This window comes from Engraulis encrasicolus, chromosome 19 (genome assembly GCF_034702125.1).
Source record: "Engraulis encrasicolus isolate BLACKSEA-1 chromosome 19, IST_EnEncr_1.0, whole genome shotgun sequence".
NCBI classification, from domain to species: Eukaryota; Metazoa; Chordata; class Actinopteri; order Clupeiformes; family Engraulidae; genus Engraulis; species Engraulis encrasicolus.
This window is the reverse complement of record NC_085875.1, coordinates 27,313,461-27,334,391: the sequence shown is the minus strand read 5'-3', so window position 1 is coordinate 27,334,391 and position 20,931 is coordinate 27,313,461. Positions and strand designations below refer to the sequence as shown.

The following is a 20,931-nucleotide window of genomic DNA, read 5'->3' as shown; positions in this document are numbered from 1 at the left end:
AAACAACACAATGCTGCTCACTGTGTGTGTGTGTGTGTGTGTGTGTGTGTGTGTGTGTGTGTGTGTGTGTGTGTACGTGTTTGTGTGTGTGTGTACTAGCTTCTCTGTGAGCTCTGGAGTTCACAGAACAAAACCCTAGACCTAAAATATCAAAGTGCCTTGGGGAAACTGCTTAATGTAGCATCTAGTGACAGGCGAAGCTAGAAAATAATAAGATTGCAGTTTGGAAAGAAGTCCTACAGTAAAAAAAAATCAGTAGCACTAACATTTGTGATGGTAACTACCTCAAAAGAAGGAACTGAAAAATAAAAAAATGAATAGACATAATAAAACGATTCTATATTCAAAATTATATTAAAAAAGACATCAAAAAGACTTCATTTCAAATCAGATCGAATCAAATCAAATTTTCAAACTGAAATTTAGTCAGATATAAATAATCTAATCTAAATCTCTGGTTGTTAAAAAGACAAAAATGAAAAAATAAGACAAAATGCTGACAAACTTTGACTGTGTTTTATGACTTGTTTACCCACTATAGTGTATAAATAATGGTAGATGAACTACAGACCTGTACATGGCTGCAAAGATGTCCTCAGATGGCAATCCAAAGGTTTTTTCATTCTGATTCTTTCCTTCCCTAGGTAAAAATGAAACAAAAAAATCCTTCATAAAAAAACCTTTATCATTTTATATGAAGACATGTAACTATGCGATTCAGTTCTTGGCTGCATTATAATGCTGCTTGCTTCATGGTCATGGTGTAGCTGTAGCATATCGACATTTTGTCATATTGACAGTACAACAGGATTAAGAAGTAAGGCAAACATTGAATTCAGAGCTAGACACACTAACATTACATGAACAAAACAGACATACACAAAAAGGGGACATGAATATAAACATACTATAAATAGCAACTGATTTCACAATTAAGACTTTTATTCTCCCTTGGATACTTTTGAGTGTCTGACTGTGTTGCTTTTAGCCTTAGCTGACCGCATTATTACTGTACATTACATAACATGAGCAATCAGATGGCCAAAGCTAAATAAATGTAATGAAGTGCGTTTGGTGACAATCGCAGGCACACAGACAGACAGGACTAGGAAACACAAATAGTCATATGTCGCATGAATATACGCTTTTTATGCATCCTCTGTACTGCACATATTTCTTTAATTATCTACCTTACTTTTATAATCTTCAATGCATTTCTTATGCTACTATGTTTTTATGTGTTGAGTGTGAGTGTGTGTGAGAAATGTGTACTACTACTGCACAACAATTGCCCATACTGGGACAAAAAAGCTACTGAACTGTCCTGAACTGAACAGACAGACAGACAGGGTCATTGCAATACCTGGCCCAATCCCCTCAGGTAAATCATCAGAGCACCTTGCCACTCCGCCACTGATTGCCTCAGCCTCACCTGACGGCGTCTCCCAGGTTATTCCAGAGTGGGTAGATGGTCTGGGAGTTGTAGATGATCATGTGGTGTAGAGACTTGGCACTGGTCTTGGCCAGGTACAGGTTGGACACGTCCGTACTGCTGTAGCAGGCTTCACAGCGCCATGAAAGGAGGAAGACATGCATAGAAAAAAAAGAGGCATTCAGGTCTATGCCACTGTACTGTAGCATGCTTCTCAACACCACACCACACGCAAGCACATAAGAGTAACAACAGAGATAGGAAACAGGTATTCATCCTCTAAAAAAGTCACTGATTCATGGGAAGTCCTTAGTCTTCCTATGAAGACATACATGTACTATAACTCCTGGTGCTACATCTTCCAGTCAGAACTGAAGACACCTTTTGCATGGCATGCGAAATGTCTTCAAGCCTCAAAAGACGTCCAGATGCATACATTACAGCTCAACTCTTCTGATAATATGTACTCACTCACACTCAGTAAGCATGTGCGTGTTGCGCTCAACTCACGATTCGGTTCGTATCACGATTTCTGACCTACGGTTCGATACACCCCACAATTTCTGAAATGTATCTCATTTGAAGCTTGGAAGCACTATCACATTGTATCATATGATTGTTTTCTGGACTGAAGGATAACAACATTTTGAAAGGCGTATCATGATACTGCCTCCTTACATCACAATACAGCATTGTGACTCTGAGTATCGCGATTTCTCGGTTCGATCCATTATTGTTACAGACCTAGTGTGCTGGTGAGGAAAGCCCAGCACTAGTGCAATCAGCAGGTGTGTGTGTGTGTGTGTGTGTGTGTGTGTGTGTGTGTGTGTGTGTGTGTGTGTGTGTGTATGTGTGTGTGCGCATGTGAGAGTGTCCCACCTGTGCCCTCCACCTTCTCCACCTCCAGTATCTCGATGCCCACCAGCACGTCCAGCAGCCTCTCTATGCCGTCCTCGCTGGTGCCCAGCACCTCTGCCACCTCGCGCGCCGCCAGGGGCCTCTGGGACTGCAGCAGCAGGTCAAACACACCCAGCTCACACGCAGAGAATATCACCTGTGGGACACATTAAATATAGCAAGCTCACACACAGAGAATATCACCTGTAGGAGACATTAAATACAGCAAGCTCACACAACGCAGATAATATCACCTGTTATGTGGACAGAGACATTTAATACAGCAAGCTCACACAACGCAGAGAATATCATCTGTGGGAAACATTAAACATCGCCAGCTCACACAATGTGGACATTAATTACAGCGAGTTCACCCGCCCAGAATACCACCACCTATTATGTGGACGTGAGATAAAACACACCCAGATCACACACAGAGAATACCACCAGTGGATGGGGACATCTGTCAACAGGTTACAGGAGGCAAATTAATTAATTTTTCGAAACGCTAGAAAACTCTCTGCTATACATTTGGTGTTACCAGAATGGCCGTGACCAAGTCGTAGTGTATTACTAAAGTGGCTGTGTATTGTCGTAGCAGTATAGTCTACTCTATGTGGAACGGTGAACATTATGAGGCCATGGTAGCATCCAGGCAATTGGAACTGGATTAATGTGATCTGATCTTTCCTTTTACCAAAATCAAACAAAACAGTGATTTTACTGATAACCGAGAGGAAGCACAGTATATAGCAACAATCCATATGGATATTTCACAAGGCTATCTGTCATGTGCTACACTGTCATAACATTTTGATAAATACTGAATTACAACTCAAAACTGTAAAGTAGATTCAGGCTTGTTCCTTTTCAATGAAGCCATCTACCACAACAACCGCCTTCCACAAAAATGGACAGCCTCTAGTCCTGAGTCATCTGGTCTGAGACAGCCTCTAGGGCTAAAGTCCGTCTGAGGGTGTCTGTAGTTGACCTCAGTGGGAACCACAGACGAGAGATGCTCATTTTGTGATTCGGCCAGAAATCACTGAGTGTATACGCCTCATGGCAGACACACATGCCAAATGTGGAGAGCCTGCTGACACAACTGATCACAGATGTTCAACCATCTTTCGACTACATTCTTGGCACTGAAGCCATGTAACCATTGCCTGATTAACACCAGAGGATCTCACAAGTGAGATAGTCTGGAGGATACCCATGCAATTTCTCGTAGGAAAGGTGTGGTTTACGATTTCCCATGGACGTTTATTGGTTGTTACAATTGTGCCATTTTGCACATAAGTAGCCCATAGCCAATTGTGTCAATGGTATCTATTCAAAGCAACTGCAATCATCAGGGGGCACTTGAGAAGGGTTGTAACCCTCATCTCACAATTCGGTTCGTATCACGATTTTCACTTACGGTACACCCCACGATTTTTAAATCTTAAGCTTGGAAGCGGTATTACATCATATCATGTGGTTGCTTTCTGAAATAGGGTAACAGAACTTAAAGGGCATATCATGATACTGCCTTCTTGCATCACGATATCGTGACTTGGCATATCACAAGGTTCGGTACAATATCCTTACAGCCCTAATATGGAGTGTAGTCACAGGAGCATCTTCAGATGTGGAAAGTAACTTGTTTTATTGGGCAAGCGCCAAGACTAACGTTTCGACGTATATTATCATATTGACTCTGAAGAAGACGTGTGAACGTCGAAACGTTAGTCTTGGCGCTTGCCCAATAAAACAAGTTACTTTCCACATCTGAAGATGCTCCGGTGACTCCTTTCTTCCCCTGCATTTACCAAGTCCTTTCCCGAGACGCACCAGATTGTGAAGTGCAGGAGCGCGGAGGATATCTCTCTTTGCTATATGGAGTGTAGTCACATTGGGATAGAGGAATAGATATACATGGGTTTACCGTTTGTAAACATGTAGGCTATAGAGCAAGCATGAGTGAGGGGGGTTCTCATTATATGACAAAATGGCTTAGGGGTATGTAGGACAAAAGATGCTGGAAACCACTGATCTAATGTAGTCAACAGGGCTCTACAGCCCCCCAGGGCATCTAAGGGAGACTTTGGGGAGCGTTGAGAAGGAAAAGGCTGGGGGTATTGTTTTGTAATGTATCACCCGTAGCCTCTTACTGCAGCAGGGGTCGCCGGAGACCGTATTCACTTGCTGAAAATGCTTAACTACATCATAACAACATTACCATGACATTACAGAGGGCCATAGTGCTGCGCTAAGGGGTTAAGGAGGGGGGCAGGCTTATGATGAGGTCAAGGGGGCATTTGGGGGGCAACATTCAGAACCACTGATCTAGTGAGAGCGGAAGAGTTCTCTTCAAATCCTATCTATACAACCTTGGATACTCGGAAGCCGTTGAAATACTCCAGCAGTTTGAAGGGGTAGTCAAGTTCACTCTGGGATAACTGCTCAGCCATGGTCACAAACACGCCGTCCTCAGGATGAACGATATCTGAAGAAGAAATCACAAAACATTACATTAATCTAAAGTGTCTGACGTGACCTTAAAAAGGAGGACGGAGTCCGCAATAGTGTTAAAGTGCAGTAATACTGTTATAGTGCAGTAATAGTGCAGATGAGAATGATTATTTGAAATGAACTGTTTCAGAATTCAATTGAATTCAACCACAACCTTCTTCAGTGTCAGATGGTTCCAGGATACTGACATGCTGATTAATTCAACCAGTCAACATTGTTGCAATTTTAGACGTTGTTGAGCAATCCTTCGACATGTGTTTCACAATGCAGACTGTCTTGTATTGCTACATCAGCAAATGTCAGGAGTAGACATCTCTGAGAGTGGATATGCTTGTTGCGCAAGACTGAAACGAATTTATTATCGCCAAGAGCATCTTGGAGAGGAGTTTCTGTGTTTTCAATTAATATGTGTGTACAGTGCAGACAACAACCATTAGCAACACCCCCATCCCACTCCCCGGAGAAGCAGCCTGCATATTACTGTCCAGTCCAGTTACTGTCAGGAACTGAATTTGGCATACAGACTGAGACTCCCAACGGAGTTCGCTCCCGGACGTGCGGTCCCCGGTGTTTCTATCACTCCCGGACTTGCGGTCCCCACCCGATTATATTTCACGTATTATCATATACTGCCACATACAAGCAATTTAGGGTTAGGTTTAGGTTTAGGTTTAGGGTTAGGGTTAAGGTTAGGGTTAGGTTTAGGGTTAGGGTTAAGGTTAGGGTTAGAAACAAAAAACTAACATCAATATGGCGGTGGTACCGTTAGTCTGGCTAGTGGGAGCGAGATGAAATGGGAGTGTAATGAGATGGGAGCGTGAATCTGGGAATCACTGAATTTTAGGGAGAGCACAGGTCACTGATTTCAACACTTTTCACAGAACAAAATGAAAATACACCCAAAATAAAGAAAATAGCAGCTATCCTTGGCATAAACGGGATTTTTTTAAAATGCAGAGGTCAGACAGTGCCAAATGCAGTTTGACAGTCCAGTTTGGACAGTTCTCTCAAACATGCCCCGCTATCCTTTCGTCACAAGAAAATTGTGAGGAAATTGTCTTACTTCTACGAGGCTGCCTGCAGCCATGCAATATCGACGGTGTGAGAAAAGAAAGGGGAAATAATAGCCTACATCTTATTGCACATTTCAAAGGGATGCACGAAGTAAACAGAGGCAAAATGCTACAGTGACAAGCGAATATGCAGCGGTCATGCAGTCAATGGCTGTGCACAGACCAGGTCGACTTCAGACCACGAAAATGGTTACATAAAGTTTCCGAAAACGCACAGATACATTATTGCCGCAAGCAAATTGTGCAGTATTTCGCTAGCATGCCATGCTAACTTACCAATGGTAAATGAAAGAGGTCGAAGCAGCAGTGACAGGATGGAATGCGTCTCTCACTTTGGCTGTTATTTGGGGATAAAATTCCACGATGTTGTTTGCTCTCGGCCTGTCTGGCACGGTGTGTCCACACGACCTGGGGTCGTCTCTGAGGCAACAGTGTCCATTGAAGCGAGAGTCCAAATCCCGACAGAGAAAGTCAACTTCTGTGGCTGGGACTGTTGCTTCCAACAGGGGGCGTTCGCATTCCAGTGCTTCAAAAAAATGTGAGGTAACCATGCCATGCCATGCCAAGGCTATTTATTGGGCACCCTTCCCTTTAACTGTGCATTTTTGGGGTGATATAGGCATACAGTGGGCATTGTGGAGAGACTGGTATAAAACATTTAGCAGGTATGATTGGCTGGAGTGAGTAAAACTTCTTTTGAGGTAGGTTACATCATGGTAAAAATGGAATAGGTACACCTCTGCACATTCAGTTGTGTTTCCAAATCCAAATGTCTGATACAAATCATTATCTCAAACCTCACACAACTAGGTCATTTAGATATCTGTCAGCTCAAAGTCTAAGGCATGCAGGTTACAGGTATTAAAGTCAGGCAGGTGTGGTATGTGTAGTGCTGGCTCAGTGCAGTGTGGTGAGACGACATCAACTGTAGTCTGATGGAGCTTACAGGGCATTTGGTGCAATGGTATCAGTCCTCATGCCACTACAGATGACCTCTCTGAGTCAGATTTTAATATGAGTTTTGACTGTCGTGGTCAAAAAAGTAACATTACGTAATACATTACTAAAACTGTTGTCACAGGCTCCCTTTTTTCTGTAAATGCCAGGCAGACCAGTCGAAATGAAAATGCTCGGCCTGCATTTTCATCCCCAGCTCAGCCCTGCTCAGTGCCAATACCACAAATACACCTGCATTCTTGTCCCACCACACCTATTTTGTCTACTAATACATCTGTCAGCAAAACTTCAATGTCATCCCCCTAGTGCAGACAAGCTTGTTTTGCAAATCTAGATGTTCCCTCCTGCTGTGACCTTTCCGAAAATGTTACATGGTTGTAAAATTCCTGCGATTCTGGTCACCCAATAAGAGCAGAGTGCAGCCAGGGCAGTTTCTAGGTATTTGGGGGCCCTAGGTAAAGAGGGACTTGGGGCCCTCACATGCAAACTTGGTCGCACACATATTCATAGTTGTGTAACATTGGTGTCCTGTTTTCTATCTATCCAATCTATTGGGGAGGGGCCCCTCGAGATCAGGGCTGGATTTAGATGTCCTGGGGCCCCTAGGATATGGGTTGCTGTATGCAGCTGCTGCAGGCCCCTGAAGTTGCTCAGTTTGGATTTTTTAAAGTTTAACCCATCGTGAGCTGTTTCGGTGAAGTTTTTCATGCAGTGTGGCATGCACTGTACTGTACCACCAGAGATGAAATGAATGTTGTATTTTATCTTATTTTCTCTGCACGACATGTTGAAATCTATTGGGTTTCAATTTTTTTAGGTGAAAACTAGTAGTGTCTTGTCTTCGTATAAAGTATAGGCCTATAGCCAACTATGCAATGACTTTGCTTGCCAACCGTTCCTTAAAATATGAAATTGTCCCATATTTATAAACAATAGCATGGTTCCGTATTGAGCTCAAACAGGACACAAATTGGTTAAAATATAGTAAATTGCATCTAAGAAATACATTTTCGGGGGGAGGCCCCCAGACCTCTGGCAACAATCGGTGTCCCATAGTTTTCTTAGACAGTTGGCAACCCTAGTAATTACACTCAAGAAAATGCTCTTGGCCAGGTGGATATCTATGCATTACCACCCACCCTCCCCACATTCAAGAGAAACCGAAGCTACAATACATTACATGTAACTGAATATAATGTAATGTAGCTAAAAAGAAACCCAAGAACAAGGCCTTCAGCCAGGTAGGCTTGCATCTGTGCACCACCATCCACCCACCCACCCCATATTTAAGAGAAACTGCAACTACCACAAGCTTATTAACCAAATTTGTTTTATTTATGCATTAACACTTCCGTCCCCCAGCCCATCTGGTACGCGCACAAATCCAACATTTTAAATACAATGACTTCGGATCCCAGCAGGTCACATTGGCTGCACATGCTTTCATAAAATGATACACATATTTACAGAATTGACTATCGTTTTGTGTCTGCCCTCAAAAACATCCCCTACATCCCAAACCCCATACTTCCCACCCCCAAGAACGCTCACCTCACCACCTAAACTCCCTCCCTCCCACCCTCCAAAACACTTCTACACTTCCATTTTTGTGTGGATCCCCCACACTATTTAAAAAAAAAGCCTCTGCAGAGATCTTAAAACCAAAGAGAAGAGAGGAGGAACAGACAAGAGAAACAGAAGATAAAGCATGGGGGGGCTTTTGGCCAATACAACACAGAAGTACATGGCGCTCATTGACTACATAAATATGGCAGTAACACTGAGTAGTTTTGTAAAGTCTATGTACAAGGTTGTGACGAAGGAAACTCTTTGCTGTCCGTTTCTGTACACAGACACAAGCATGCCTTTTTTAGTCTGGATATAGTTATGGATAATGATTGCATTCTTACTTTTTGATGAAAGAGGAAACCATAGGAAAACATAAACGTAAGGGGGGATATCATTGTCATTCTGTTTTTCTCTCCCACTATGAAGGTTATTTTTGTCCTTTTTTTTTTTTTGAAACGCGCCCCTTGTCTTTTTTTCTTCTTTGTAATCCTGACCCTCTCAGTACTTTTGTAGACGACAAAGGAAATTAAGGCACAATTAATCTTCACGCCATGTGTGGTAGGGGCCTTAACAGACTGGCATGTAAACAGTCAAATGATTTAGATCTCTCAACAACCTGACACAACCTGATCCACACACACACACCTGACTGTCCCTTATATTTCCCCCGAACCAGCCATTCAGATTCATGTGATTCAAAAAAGTAGTTTAATGGCAACAGTCCCCAAACCACCCTCCAAAACAAAAGAAAAAAAAGCAAAAGAGAAAAAAATTACAATCTAGCATTTCCTCCTTTTTTTTCTTATTTATACAATCACATAGTGACAAACGGTCCTTAGAAGTACACATACAATACAAAAACCTATGGTAAAAACAAGCCCCGTTTCCTGTCTGCTCTTGCTTTGGATTGGCCACGGCTCAGCTGGCCCTTCGATTGGTTCACATTTTTTTCATACTTGCCCATCTCTCATTCGCCAGATTCGAACGGGGAAGTGTCACACAGGCGCTGTAGGGCAAGCATGAGAACTGATTCCTCGTGGAGGGGGGTGGGGGGGCACGAGACATGTAGAATAATGTGCTGCTCAAACAGATTATGATAATCACTGTTGTACATTTAAAAAGAAAACAAACAAACAAACAAAAAGAAAAGAAGAGACAAGCGTGTGAACTATTAACAACTGGACTAACAGGTCCCCAACTTTCACACCTTGTGGAAAATGGGGGGATAGTCTGGACAGAACAAGCCACCACCCTCACCAAACTGACTGTTCAGTGTTTCACACAGTAATAAGGCTTTGCAAAAAAACAAATGAAAAAAGGGGTTAGAAATATCTGCCGAAAAAAATAAAAAGAAAGAACAACAGTGAAATAAAGATGGAAAAAAACCCAAATGTGTTTCTTATGTTGAAGTGTCTGCGTGTGAAAGGGTTTTCTTTTTTTGTCTTTTTTTTTCTTTTCTTTTTTTAATCTTGAATCCCCAACATTTCAGTCCGATTCACAACCAACCCAAGCCTGGAACCACCTCGAACAGCCCCTCCGACACAGACGAACATACAGTACACATACAAAGATAGACACACACACACACACCCCCTGCCCCATACCAGTTGGCTGACTCGGTCCCAAAGCAGCCCGGCTCTCATAAACAAAAACTGAGTTGCAGTAGAGGGAGAGGGAGAGAGAGAGAGAGAGAGAGATGGAAGCGTGAAGACAGCACAGAAAGACAAATGAATGGGCACCAAAAACAAATGATATATGGGAAATAAGAAGCATATGATGGGCCAGAGGAGATGAGGACGATGGATGGGTGGATGGTAGGGGTAGAGTGGGGTGGACTGGAGTGGATTCAGCAGGCATACAGCTACCGTGGGCAGGTAGACCTGGAGCCAACACGGGTGAACACCAGAACAGGACTGGTACCAGATACGCATACATGAATGTCTGAGAGTGTCTGAGAGCGGGCACACACACATACACATACACGCACGCACACACGAACGAACACACACACACGCTTATGTCAGTGTGTGTGTATGGTTGGAGAGAGTAGAGAGTAGCGGGGGTATTGTGTGTTTTTCAAAGGTTGGCTGCTTGGGCCCAGGCTTTGGTCGTGGGGTGGCGGGGGTGAAGGGGTGATAACGGTGGCAGGTGGGTGCGTAAGTCACTCGTGTTTCGTGTGATCCTTCACGTCCTCCTCGTCTGTGTACTCCGACGGCTCGTCTCCGGGTTTCAGCAAACGGCCCACGTAATCGTATTTTTCTGCAGTCACAGGAGAAGAGTCCAGTTACAATCACGAGCACCCTAACCAATAACAACAGAAACTGTATGCCTGCTGTTGCCCAGTCTTGCACTTTATATGTCTGTATGGGTATTGTATAGGTACTCTAGGTGTAATGTATGTATACTGTCTATGTATAATTGTCTATGTCCACACCAAGAGTCTATGTCTATGTCTGCATGGGAAAGCAAGAGACGTAATTTCAATATTTGTATGAACAGTGCACGTAAAGAAATTTACAATAAAACCGACTTGACTTGACTTTCTGCTTCACAGTGAGCACTCAAAAAAAAAAAGAAAAGAAAAAAAAGATTAAGATACAATACGGGTAAAATAAACACAATCCTGTTTAGGCCATTCCCCTCCAGGTCACACAGGGGGAGAGGGAGAGAGAGAGAGAGAGAAAATATCATATTACATGCTCTATTTAACATGAGTAAGGAAACACGGGTGTCTCTGGGTGAGAACCGCCTCCAGCTTAACAGCAGCACAAACATTGATCAGCATAAACCTTCTACAAACTCTACAGACAGCGGTAGGCCTGTCACGATAACAAATTTTGCCAGACGATAACTTGGCCAAGAAAATTATTGCGATAATCGATAATATTGTCTCTCTGGAACAAGTTGCAATTCTGTGCACTTTAAAGTTCTTAATGAACGCCCATACATTGATTCTTATGGGTTATGAGTCGGCACTCGCCATGCCTCTGTTTTCCCCTGTAGCGCGCTCAACCGTTCACATTCTCCTGGTGTGTGACTGATTTAAATCCACAAATCCTATCTTCATGATTTGCTTGCGAACTGCCTACTCATATTGTTAGGTCTAAATAAACAAGAAATATAGCGAAAATCACAAAAAGAACAGACAACGAACGTCGGGGTAGGAGGTGCATTGAAATAATAGTGGAAACTCTGCGAGGTTCAAAATAACAGCCTCAGAGCAAGTTTGGCGCGACAGTACCACTATTTCATGTTTACAGAAACACGTCTTCGTCTTGGATGTTGGGTTGCTGAGCATGTTTCAAAATGAACATTTGCCTCCGTGTTGGAGCTGTTAATTCCCCTCCCTGAGGAACGTTGCAGATGCGCTGACTGAGACTGGACGAATATTGCGCTCCTAGTCTCTAGCGCTGATCCTTTGTCGAGGCTTATAAGCGACGCGCGGGAACACCAGCGTTCTATTTCAAAGACGCAAGTAGCCAGATCAATGCACCTTTTTTCAACCAGAACTGCACTGAAACTTAACATTACACCAACATTTAAGCGTCATTGCGCTGCGTTGGCCTATAACGTGCCATCAGTAGTCTTACGGCTACGGTAGAGAAAGGGAGAGAGGGAAAACAAAACATCACGCAAATAACTTATCGTCACTTATCGGGGCCAGAAAAGTGATCGTTCTTGTAAAAAGTTATCGTCCGATTTATTGACTTATCGTATATCGTGACAGGCTTAGACAGCGGCCTCTAAACTTTACACTTCAGTAACGGTCACAGGTATATTACTGAACACCCATAAGTCCAAAACATCCAGATAAAGTCAAATTGTGCCCCAGTCACAAATTAACCGATAAAATTACATAAAACAAGATAAATCACTTCCTACCTGTACCACCAGGTACACTTAACATGCACACTCCATCAGGTACATCAAACGTCGCTGCCCTACAGTGACACATGATGGGCTGGTATCCAGTATATGGGCTTGACATGGGTCCTAGACTGGACAAAATCTCATTTGAAAGAAACCCCTACAGTCAGGGATGTAAACCCAATCCATTTATGGGGAGAAGCCATGGCAATCAAATGTGCAAGTGTACCATCATCATAATAGTAGTAGCAGCAACAGCAGCAGCGCATTAAGTGGGGTACGGGAAAAGATGCCTTATTATATAAAGATGCACCGGATCCGTATCCGTTTCTGGTTCCAGCAGGATAATAGGGTTTTTCACAGGATCCGGATCCGGATCAGGATCTTAAGCAGTGGATCCGGTATCCGGCATGTTACCTAAAAATCAGGATCTGGTGCATCTCTAGCCTAGGCTTTTCAGTCAGTCTTTCACAACCCCAATCACTGCATGGAGTGAAAGACCTTTGCAAGCGGCCATTGCAGGCAGTGTGGCAGAAAGCCAATGAGTCTAAAAAATAGTTTCAGCCAACACAATAAAAAGGACCCACGTGTTCGAGTAGACTATATGTTTCAACCCTTTTGTAGGATCCGATATCCGGTTCCGGATCAGGCAGGATCTTAAGCAGTGTATCCGGTATCCGGCAGGATCCTACAAATCAGGATCCGGTGCATCTCTACTTATTATATAATCCTATCCTAACGTATAACAGATAGTGTAGAAAGCACTGCTTATCGATCATCGGGTCACCTGGAGTTCAAATGGGGTTTTCCTGAACTGTCTAGTGGTCAAAAAGAATACTGATAAAATGCATTTTTCAATAACCAACAAAACGTTTTGATTTTTTCCCCCCATACAAAAAAAGAGCTAGGAAACTCTAGTGTATAATGTTAGCTTATTCCCTGTTGTGGCCTATATTGGCTTCATTGTTGAGCTGATTCTTTGGCTGTGTGTTATATCTGGATGAATAATCAACAGGCTTTATATCTGGATGAATTAGCATGCTTTATGAGTGGTGGTCTGGCCACACTCCTCTCCCCTTCTCCTCTCCTCTCCTCCTCTTCCCTTTTCTCTCCAGTCTCCTCTCCTCTCCCCTCCCCTCTCTCCCTTCTCTTCTCCTCTCCTCTCTTCTCCTCAGCACAGTGGCAGCTGGCCTCAGTAAGCTCCTGTGGTGTGGAGATGAGATGATGAGGATGATGACTGTGACGGCGACAGCACCATGTGTGTGTGTGTGTGTGTGTGTGTGTGTGTGTGTGTGTGTGTGTGTGTGTGTGTGAGTGTGTGTGAGTGTGTGTGTGTGTGTTATGGAGCCAGGGCTTGTGTGGACAGGGGTCACTGTGTGCGTGTGTGTGTGTGTGTGTTCGTGTGTATGTGTGGGTGGTGTGCTGGTGATGACAGCCCAGCAACAGTGCAATCAGCAGGCACAGGGGGCCGTGACGGCTGCTGTCCCATTATCTGCTCCTGTGGAGACCACTGCACCATGTGACAGCTCAGGAAGCGAGAGAGAGTGAGAGAGTGACCTGTTTGGGGACAAGACAGGGGCCACTGTGTGTGTGTGTGTGTGTGAGGACTGGAGCCAGTGTTTGTGTGGACAAGGGCAACTGTGTGTGTGTGTGTGTGTGTGTGTGTGTGTGTGTGTGTGTGTGTGTGTGTGTGTGTGCGTGCGTGCGTGCGTGTGCGTGCGTTCGTGCGTCCGCGCGTGCGTGCGTGTTTGCAATAAATCTGGTGCAAATTTGGTTCACATCCAAAGGAAGCAGATTCTTGGCCGTCTGCATGTCTGGGTGTCCATGTGTTGTTGCTTGAGTAGGCACAAGTAAAATAAAGCACTCAACAGCAGTTTGTGTGTGCGTGCATATGTACGTACTCTCTTATGGCACTTGTGTGTGAATGCACAGCGGTGAGGAGAACATTCTGTGCCTGCTCTGTGTTTCGTGGGGGGTGGTCCAGAAATGCAGGTTCTTCCTGACTATGGAATGCTGGGACACATAGGGACTGGTTTCTCCTGGCTATGGAATGCTGGGAATGGATTGGCTGTGGCTGGTTCTTCCTGACTGAAGAATGAGAGACCAGGCTATGCCTTGAGAGGGACGACCCCTTCATCCTGCTCTGTGTTGGTTTCATTGGCCACGTACATGCACGAGGAATTTGCCTCCAGTTGCTGTTAAAAATCTTCACACACACCTTCAACAGCAACTCCCCCTCTTCAACATAAAACACGTTGTAGTAACATGTAGTAATATACACGTAATACAGCACACTGCTACTTACCCGCTCCCTGACATGCAACATATAGCAGTATAGAACAGCATGTACAAGAAACATAATATGGTTGTTTGATTGTTGGTCACAGCGTTGGCCAAGGCAGTGCAGATGCTGTGCGAATCATACATGACACCACCAACAGCCCTCAGATTTTATGATATGCAATACCAAGGTAACCCTACACTGTGGTGCTCACCCATTACCTGCATCCCCCATTCCTTCAAATACAACATGACTTAGTATAGTAGAATATATAACTGATGTGATCCTGCACTAGTTCGCCACTCAGGGCTCGAACCCGCCACCTACCAGTCAACGCTCCAGTTCGGGCATGGGAGGCACCGCACGATACCGCTGAGCTAAAGGTCCAGACATAGCTCAATGATACCGATAATGTATGAGGCTTCAGGAGGGAGGTTTACTAACGTTCTACGCCAAACTCTGTTAGTTGGCATCTGTTACATATATACACATGATGTCACTCTTAACTATGATCAATATGATCAATATGTAGCAGTATAAGACATAATGTGCTAGCATATATGATGCTCTATAGCGCTGCTTACCCATGAACTGCATCTCCCACTCGCGTACGCTCTCCATCTGCACAGCGTTGAGGTCGGACAGGTCGTCGTACTCGTCTCGCAGCGCGTCCTTCTCCAGGCAGAAGGTGGCCAGGCCTCGAGACGCGTCGCGACCTGCGAAGATGCCGTACGGCCCATCTGGAGAAGGTGGTGGAAGACAGACAGACGGATAGACAGTCACACACATGCAATCAAACACACACAGAAGGAGACATACGCAATTAAGAGTGGTAAGTGTAACATGGCAACAAGGGGAAGAGGAGGCAATTTAAAGCTGTTTTTGACACCCTACTTATATGGAAAATCATTCACTGTTCACTCTAATTATTACTGTATATATTGTCATACTACAGAGAGAGAGGGAGGAAGAGAGAGAGGGAGGCAGAGAGAGAGAGAGAGAGAGAGAGAGAGAGAGAGAGAGAGAGAGAGGGAGGCAGAGAGAGAGAGAGAGAGAGAGAGAGAGAGCAGAGAGGGTGAGACATATGAACTAAAGCAGGGAAGAATAACAGTGACTGTGCTGCTTCAGTGCTTACAAGAACCCATGTGTCTCTCTGTGCGAGTCATCTTTGTTTTTGAAACACCATCAACATTTCTCCATTTAAAAATCACAGCACTCATTGAGCCATTCTTGACAGACTTGTTTTACTCTTCTTACAAATGCCGAAAGTTTAAGCCCTCAGATTTACGACCTACCATGAACCCACCCCTAAAAAAGAGCACTGTACTGTATATATAACTAATGCACAATGGAGGAACACCTTGAAGGTCACGTGACCATGTGAGGAATGCAGGTTAGCGCCCATGGCAGCTTTGGCATCACTTTAATAAACACACGCACAACCCAAAACAGCTGGAGTGGAGGCTAGGAACCCCTGGCCTGTCAAGAAAGACACCCGGCCCCACCCATCCTTCTGCCAAAAAACCTGTACCACACCCTCTGTGCGTGCTCTGTTCCCAGCGGAGTGTTTTGGCTTGTTTGTGTGTGTGTTTTTATAACGAGGCATGTGAGTCATTAATACCTGAACCGCATTCTTTACAGCTTACTTACTGGAGGTCAAAACTACACTCCCAACAGATTCCATTTTAAGACCTTTACCGTGAATGTGACTACTGTGTTGATCTGTCGTTCCTCATCTTGCTGTACCTTCCCTGCACTGCACTGATCAGCTCAGTGACCAGCCTTTTTGTGTTTATACACGTGGTATGCATGCAACAGCTGTTACTATTAAAGGACGCTAGTAGAAGCAGAAGCATTTGGGGCCCTAGTGATTTCATTGTGTTGTGTTGTTGCCCCATTCAGCATCATCATCGTCCTCATCATCATCATCATCATCTGATCTGCATGTGGCACCACAGCTGAGCTTTGCTCTAGTGTTCTTGTGTGCCAGCTGCTTACAGACAGCTCAGAATATCAATAGCATCATAGTGTTTTTTATAGAGATATAAAACACAGTCCTCTTTTAGTCAAGTTATTCTTTTTCATGAAAGCATGTACAGCCAAAATAATTTTGTCATTCAGCATATGGCACCTACAGTACTGAAAAAATTCTGGATGGAAAGATTGAGATAAGATTTATCCGACGTGGCTCTCCAACCCCACTCGTGGGAGAGCTGACGTATCTTTGGAACTAGTTCGAGATTACTTTTTTACTGTGTTGCCCAACTCGCTGTAAACCTACATGACAGAGACACCGCTACCTGTTTGCCTGTGCAATTTCCACAAGCAATTTCACGACAGGTCTGCAGACTATATTATTTAGTTAAAACAATTGAATATTGTATCAAGAGGTCCGTCTGTCGATTTGATTTCAGTGTACGTGAGCAAGCAGTCTACGCGACTGTAACACATGCCCGTGCCAAAAATGTAAGCCAACAGGACACCCCATGTCTCGACAACCATGAACGCGGATGGGGTGACTTATAATTTATGGCCACAGACATGACAAACGGGCCCTTTCTGAAATAAATACGCGAAACATTAAATGTACTTATTTAAGCACATGAACTCCATCTGTGCGTTATGTAATGTTACTGTTTGGTGGGAGGGTCAACTAATTTTAAATGGACGTAGCAGAGCTAGCTACTTTCTCTGTAGCGTTACTGAAAGGCAGACTGACACTGCTTCAAGCCACGTCCGTCTAACTATTTTAGGTCACAATATGCCCACCAAATAAGTGGCGACATCTGGAAGATCTGACAGGTTGCACTGTTTGACAAAGGACGCATTTGGCGCTACCCAGCGTCAAAGCTGGTTAGCTAGCGCACGAGCTAGCTCGCGTTGCTCACCAAAACTACAGAAGCTCTCAGCTCAACTTCTGCTTTCAAAAAGCAACGTTAACATTATGGTCGGTCACCTAAGTCATGTACAACACGCCACCCCAGCATTAATATGAGAGTAGACTATGAATACTGCGTGCTGCAATGGCAGACCGTTTACGTAATCACACAGATGTATAACAGAAGTAATCTTATTTGATAACTAGCTAGTATTAACGATACAAATATATTGTAGCATGGCTAACGTTATAGTGCAGTGAGCTAAGCAGCTAGCCACTCAAACGCTCCCAACCAGTCTCCAAAAAGAGGGAAAGTACACCGCTAAGTTAAAAGAGAAAGAAATAGTCAGGGGTGTTTGGAAAACGCAATCAATGTATGCATTGTCCAAGCCCTGGGATGTAGTGGCAATTGGTATCAATGACTGTCATTAATCTTAAATTTGACCCTGCATGTACATTCGCTAGCTTTACTGGCAACCTCAACCTGCGATATTGGTAAGGCGTAAAATAGCGCCGAAGTTGGCTAGCGTGTTTGGCTAGTCCCCAAGATAGAGAATAACTTGAATAGCTGAACTTGGCTAACAATAACTAGCATGCTAACACTGTACACACAGCTGACAGAAATAGGACTGTGTGGAGCCCTTACCGCGTCCATAAAACTTTTTGCCAGTCGTAACGTCGAAGACTTTCATGTTAACAGCCATGAGGATCCGTGGGTTTTGAACACCATCATATTCCCTTAGTTGTTCCAGAGAGAAATCACGTCTTCTCATCTTCGGTAGCGACAAGGCCACGCTTCCCTGGGCCGCGTCAGCACCGATAAGTCTCCTAAACCACCGTCGATATACTCCATAGCAAACAGCAACAATTACAGCTAAAACACACAAATTAAACAGCATCCCGCCGATACTGGGCCCTGGATCCAACTCCTCTGTTGTACCCTGCCCACCACCACTTGTGTCTGCTGCTCCACCCCTACCATCTCCATCGTCCGCCATACTGCACGATAGCGCTTCCACACACAACAGACTCGCCCACTTCAAACTGTGCTTCAAGTGTTATTGGCCAACGCCGCGAATGATGGCGCCATATGGGACTTGTAGTAGTTCCGGATGTGTTCAACTGACAGCAGACACAGCACAAACACAGACCATGCGCTCTCCAGACTGAGAACAAAAGACTGGGAGGAGGGAATGACTATAACAAAAACACCCCAGTCCACGGTCAGTTAATTGCACGCGGCAGTCTGGGATGTGCACACAAATCCAAAGCAACACTAGGTTATTATTATTATTTTTTTTTAAATGAAACATCTGTTGTGATAACAACCAAACCCTAATCACCATAGATGATTTTCCTTAAATCTGCTTACTGTGCAATAGGTGACACAGACAGTGGCGGTTGTAGACAGGGCAGACCCCAAGGCCCCTGTTGATTTCCTCCTGTCCCCTGTGCCAAATTGCGACATGATTTTGTATATTATATCTTCATAACATTACAAAATTATCTTTTGCCAATTTATATGCGCCCCTCAAAACCCCCCAATATATACAGTCCCAAGAAAAAGTTTGTACACCCTTTGAAATTTCTTACATTTCTGTCAAAATTGGTCATAAAGCATGATCTGATCTTCCCGGAAATCACAAGAAGGAACAACCAGAGTCTGCTTTAACTAATTCAACCCAAGCATTTACAAGTTTACTTATTTTCATTGGCCATAAGATGTAAACATTCACAGGACAGAAAGGCATAAGTAAGTACACCCTTGCATTCAATAGGTTTTAACCCTAAGTTTGTCGCAATAACCTCAACCAGATGTTTCCTGTAGTTGCAGATCAGATTAACAAAACAATCTGGATGTATCTTGACTCCCTCTTCTTTAGAAAACTGCCCTTCTGCATCAAGGTTTCTGGGATATCTGGAGTGAATAGCTTTCTTGACTTCATGCCATATCATCTCAAATGTTTTTTGTCAGAGCTTTGACTGGGCTATTCCAGAATGTGTATTTCATTGTTATGAAGCAATTCAAAAGTCAATTGCCTCTAAAATATGGGTTGTTGTCCCATTTCAGCACCCATCCTCTTGTGTGCCTCAACTGTGTGACAGACTACCTCACATTTTTTCTGTAAAATATCTCAATGAACTTCTGAGTTCATTGTTCCACTAATAATAGCAAACTGACAAGGGCCTGAGGCACCAAGGTAGCCGCATATAATGATTCTCTCCCGCCACCATACTCAAAGGTGGAGATGATGTTTTGGTGAAGGTGTGGTTCTCCAGTTCTCCTCCAAACATGATACTATGTGTTCCCCTGAAAAATTCAACTTTGGTTTCAACGTTGGTCTACAGAATATTTTGCAGTAATTTTATGAAGCATATAAATGCTTTTTCGCAAACCTCAAAGGTGCAGCAATATTTTTTTGGACAGAAACCCCATTAATTTTAGATTGGCAGAATGAACCCCATTTTTAGTTATTCTTGGTTACATCTCCACTTCTGAGTATGGTGGCGGGAGCATCATTATATGCGGCTACCTTGCTGCCTCAGGCCTTTGAAAGTTTGCTATTATCAGTGGAGCAATGAACTCAAGTTTATTGTGATATTTTACAGAAAAAACGTGAGGAAGTCTGTAACACAGTTGAAGCACATAAGAGGATAGGTGCTGAAATGTGACAACAACCCATACTTTAGAAGCAAATCTAAATTAGAATGCCTTCATAACAATGAAATACACATTCTGGAATAGTCCAGTCAAAGCCCTGACTAAAAATAATTGAGATTATATGGCATGAAGTCAATAAAGCTATGCACTCCAGACATCCCAGAAACCTTGCTGACGAGAGGCAGTTCTCTAAAGAAGAGGGAGACAAGATACATCCAGATATTTTTGTTAATCTGATCTGCAACTACAGGACAAGTCTGGTTGAGGATATTGCAACTAACTGAGGGTTAAAACCTATTTAATGCAAGGGTGTACTTACTTATGCCTTGCTGTCCTGTGAATGTTATAGCCTTATGGCCAATAAAAATATGATAACATGTAAATGTTTGTGTGGAATTAGTTAAAGCAGACTCTGATTGTTCCTTCTTGAGATTTCCGGGAAGATCAGACCATGTTTTATGATAAATTTTGACAGAAATGTAAGAAATTTCAAAGGGTGTACAAACTTTTTCTTGGGACTGTATGCCCAATTTTGGACTAGAACCTCTACTGGAGACAGACCCTTGTCAGGAAGCTAAATGATTAACATTTATCATTGAGGTCTGAGGTGATGATTCATGTAATGATTGGTTGGCATTTAACACGGCTGAGTTTTGTTTGAAACAAGTTGACAGACCAATGTTTCATGAATTAAGTTGGGCAATTTTAAACTGATGTGAAGTCTTGAAAAAACTCCAGCACACTGACCATTTCGCTGTTTTTCTTTATTGAACGACGTTTTGGTACGAGACCTTCATC

At 43.5% G+C, this 20,931-nt stretch overlaps 2 protein-coding genes across 2 annotated transcripts in view; both read right to left on the bottom strand.

The window, feature by feature from the left end:
- Nucleotides 1–6,538, bottom strand: part of asmt2 (acetylserotonin O-methyltransferase 2) — a 12,004-nt gene extending 5,466 nt beyond the window's left edge. The window contains exons 1-5 of the mRNA XM_063183982.1: nucleotides 6,196–6,538; nucleotides 4,705–4,820; nucleotides 2,312–2,486; nucleotides 1,433–1,562; nucleotides 572–640 (exon numbers count right to left, since the gene is read on the bottom strand). Coding sequence (XP_063040052.1) covers nucleotides 572–640; nucleotides 1,433–1,562; nucleotides 2,312–2,486; nucleotides 4,705–4,785 — 455 coding nt within the window. The 5' untranslated portion in view covers nucleotides 4,786–4,820; nucleotides 6,196–6,538. The remainder of the gene's footprint in view (nucleotides 1–571; nucleotides 641–1,432; nucleotides 1,563–2,311; nucleotides 2,487–4,704; nucleotides 4,821–6,195) is intronic.
- A 1,651-nt stretch (nucleotides 6,539–8,189) lies between these two features.
- Nucleotides 8,190–18,610, bottom strand: pgrmc2 (progesterone receptor membrane component 2). Its single transcript, XM_063183980.1, has 3 exons — nucleotides 18,118–18,610; nucleotides 15,178–15,333; nucleotides 8,190–10,704 (listed from the first exon to the last, which is right to left on the bottom strand). The coding sequence occupies exons 1-3, from the start codon at nucleotides 18,467–18,469 to the stop codon at nucleotides 10,607–10,609; spliced, it is 606 nt and encodes a 201-aa protein (XP_063040050.1). The 5' UTR covers nucleotides 18,470–18,610; the 3' UTR covers nucleotides 8,190–10,606.
- Nucleotides 18,611–20,931: the final 2,321 nt, after the last annotated feature.

Coding starts and splice junctions, on each gene's coding strand:
- pgrmc2 (XM_063183980.1), bottom strand. CDS start 18,469: ATGGCGGACGATGGAGATGGTAGGGGTGGAGCAGCAGACACAAGTGGT. Junction 15,334..18,117: donor CAAAAAGTTTTATGGACGCG/GTAAGGGCTCCA, acceptor CACCTTCTCCAG/ATGGGCCGTACGGCATCTTC. Junction 10,705..15,177: donor GTGGGAGATGCAGTTCATGG/GTAAGCAGCGCT, acceptor CTGTGACTGCAG/AAAAATACGATTACGTGGGC.